The 1,560-nt window shown below is 54.8% G+C and overlaps 1 protein-coding gene across 1 annotated transcript in view; it reads right to left on the bottom strand.

The window, feature by feature from the left end:
• Vps52 (VPS52 subunit of GARP complex) overlaps window positions 1-1,560 on the bottom strand; it is a 9,761-nt gene that overhangs the window by 3,031 nt on the left and 5,170 nt on the right. Inside the window, exons 11-14 of the mRNA XM_029531563.1 lie at window positions 1,153-1,286; window positions 642-797; window positions 215-367; window positions 75-120 (exon numbers count right to left, since the gene is read on the bottom strand). Of these exons, the coding sequence (XP_029387423.1) occupies window positions 75-120; window positions 215-367; window positions 642-797; window positions 1,153-1,286 (489 nt within the window). The remainder of the gene's footprint in view (window positions 1-74; window positions 121-214; window positions 368-641; window positions 798-1,152; window positions 1,287-1,560) is intronic.

Raw genomic sequence — 1,560 nt, 5'->3', positions numbered from 1 at the left:
CCAGTACCTGCAGGCTCAATCAGAGTCAAAGGTCAGCTGGCTGGGGGTGCAGTCTGTCCAGGGGAGCCCAGCACCCTTCAGGGTGATGGTGAGTGAGTATGCCCGACGCCAATGCTGCCCCTGGGACACACGAATGGGGATGAGGGTGAAGGGCATCAGGTGAGGCAGAGCCCGGAGTCAGGATGGAGTTGTTTGCTTAAGATAAAAAGTTGACCGCCTCCAGGCACCAAGGACCAGAGCTCANTGACCTGTCCAGGGCAGGGACGTCCCTCTTCGCTGAAATGTTGCGGAACCGGAGAACAATGTGGATACAGAGGAAAACAGCAATGGCATCGTAGCAGTCGGCCAGGTAGGACTCCAGGTGTTTCTGTAGCAGACAAATGAATGTCAGCTTGTTGTTCCAGTGGCTGTAGGCAAATGTTTCTTTGAGGACAAGGTACAGGTCAGGGAGAACAGCATCTTCCCTGTCCATAGGCACCGCAAGCGGCCTGACCTGCTCACTCGCCACACTTATGTAAGTTCCCCACAGCAGGAGCAGGGGCTGAGCTTGGGATGGGAGCTCCAGGGCCAAGGCTTAGAGAACACTCATTCTCCAGGAGTTGCTATCTGCCTGTGGAAAGGCACAGAATTCAGAAGCTCACCAGTGTCATGGAGAGCGTGCGGCCCATGACGGCATGGAACAGGTCATGTGCAGCTGGGCCAGACACGATGAAAAATTCACAGATGAAAAGATATTCACGGCAAGAATTGTCGAGGAGGGCATAGTGCTGGCTGCGGAAGAGTGCTTCGAACGGATACTACCGAGACAGAGAGAGACACAGATGGGTCTCACATTGACTTGGTGGATGTGGAGACTCAGCACAGCTTAGTAATCAGAGCTCACAAGACCATGTACCCAACCTTCAGGCAGGGAGGAGTACCCAGAGCAGGCACTGAAGAAGGGGTGCAGGTCTCAAGAAAAGCCCTCCCCACTGACTGCAGCCCCCACATCCATTTCAACTGTTGCCTCCCAACAGTCACGCCCTAGCCAGTCTCCCTCTGCAGACCTCTAAGTCCATGGCTCCTAACCTCCCGCATCACAGCAGGCCAGGGACCCCCAAACTAACACTTAGGTAACTGATCCCTGGCCACGGAGGGGTTGCCTCACCATACCCTCTGCTCTCCACGCTGGGCAGTATGGGGCACCAGGATGGGGGCCTCGAGCTCGGCCGGTGAGATGACAGCACCACGAGTGCCCAGGGTAAAGATGGTATTTCTGCTTCGGAGGGACGGCTTCGAGAAGAAGCGTGAATAGCATCAGAGTCAGGGAAACCAATGAGACCGACCACACCAGGCCCAACAAGCCAAGGCCCGAGGATCCCAGGAAGCTAAATATGGCCGGACAGCCCTTTNAGAACCTGAGCCTTGCTTCACCTGACACCCATAAAGGCCGTCAAGGTTTTACAAACCCTCTGAAATAAATGTGAAAATCTGTCAGAGTGGCGTGTGCTTCTTGGAGAGGAAGCTCTCGCTTTCACATCCTCAAAGGTTGAGAACCACAGAATGGGCAAGAAACACAGC

Source organism: Mus pahari, chromosome 18 (genome assembly GCF_900095145.1).
Source record: "Mus pahari chromosome 18, PAHARI_EIJ_v1.1, whole genome shotgun sequence".
Classification (NCBI taxonomy): domain Eukaryota; kingdom Metazoa; phylum Chordata; class Mammalia; order Rodentia; family Muridae; genus Mus; species Mus pahari.
This window is presented reverse-complemented; position numbering and strand designations above follow the sequence as displayed.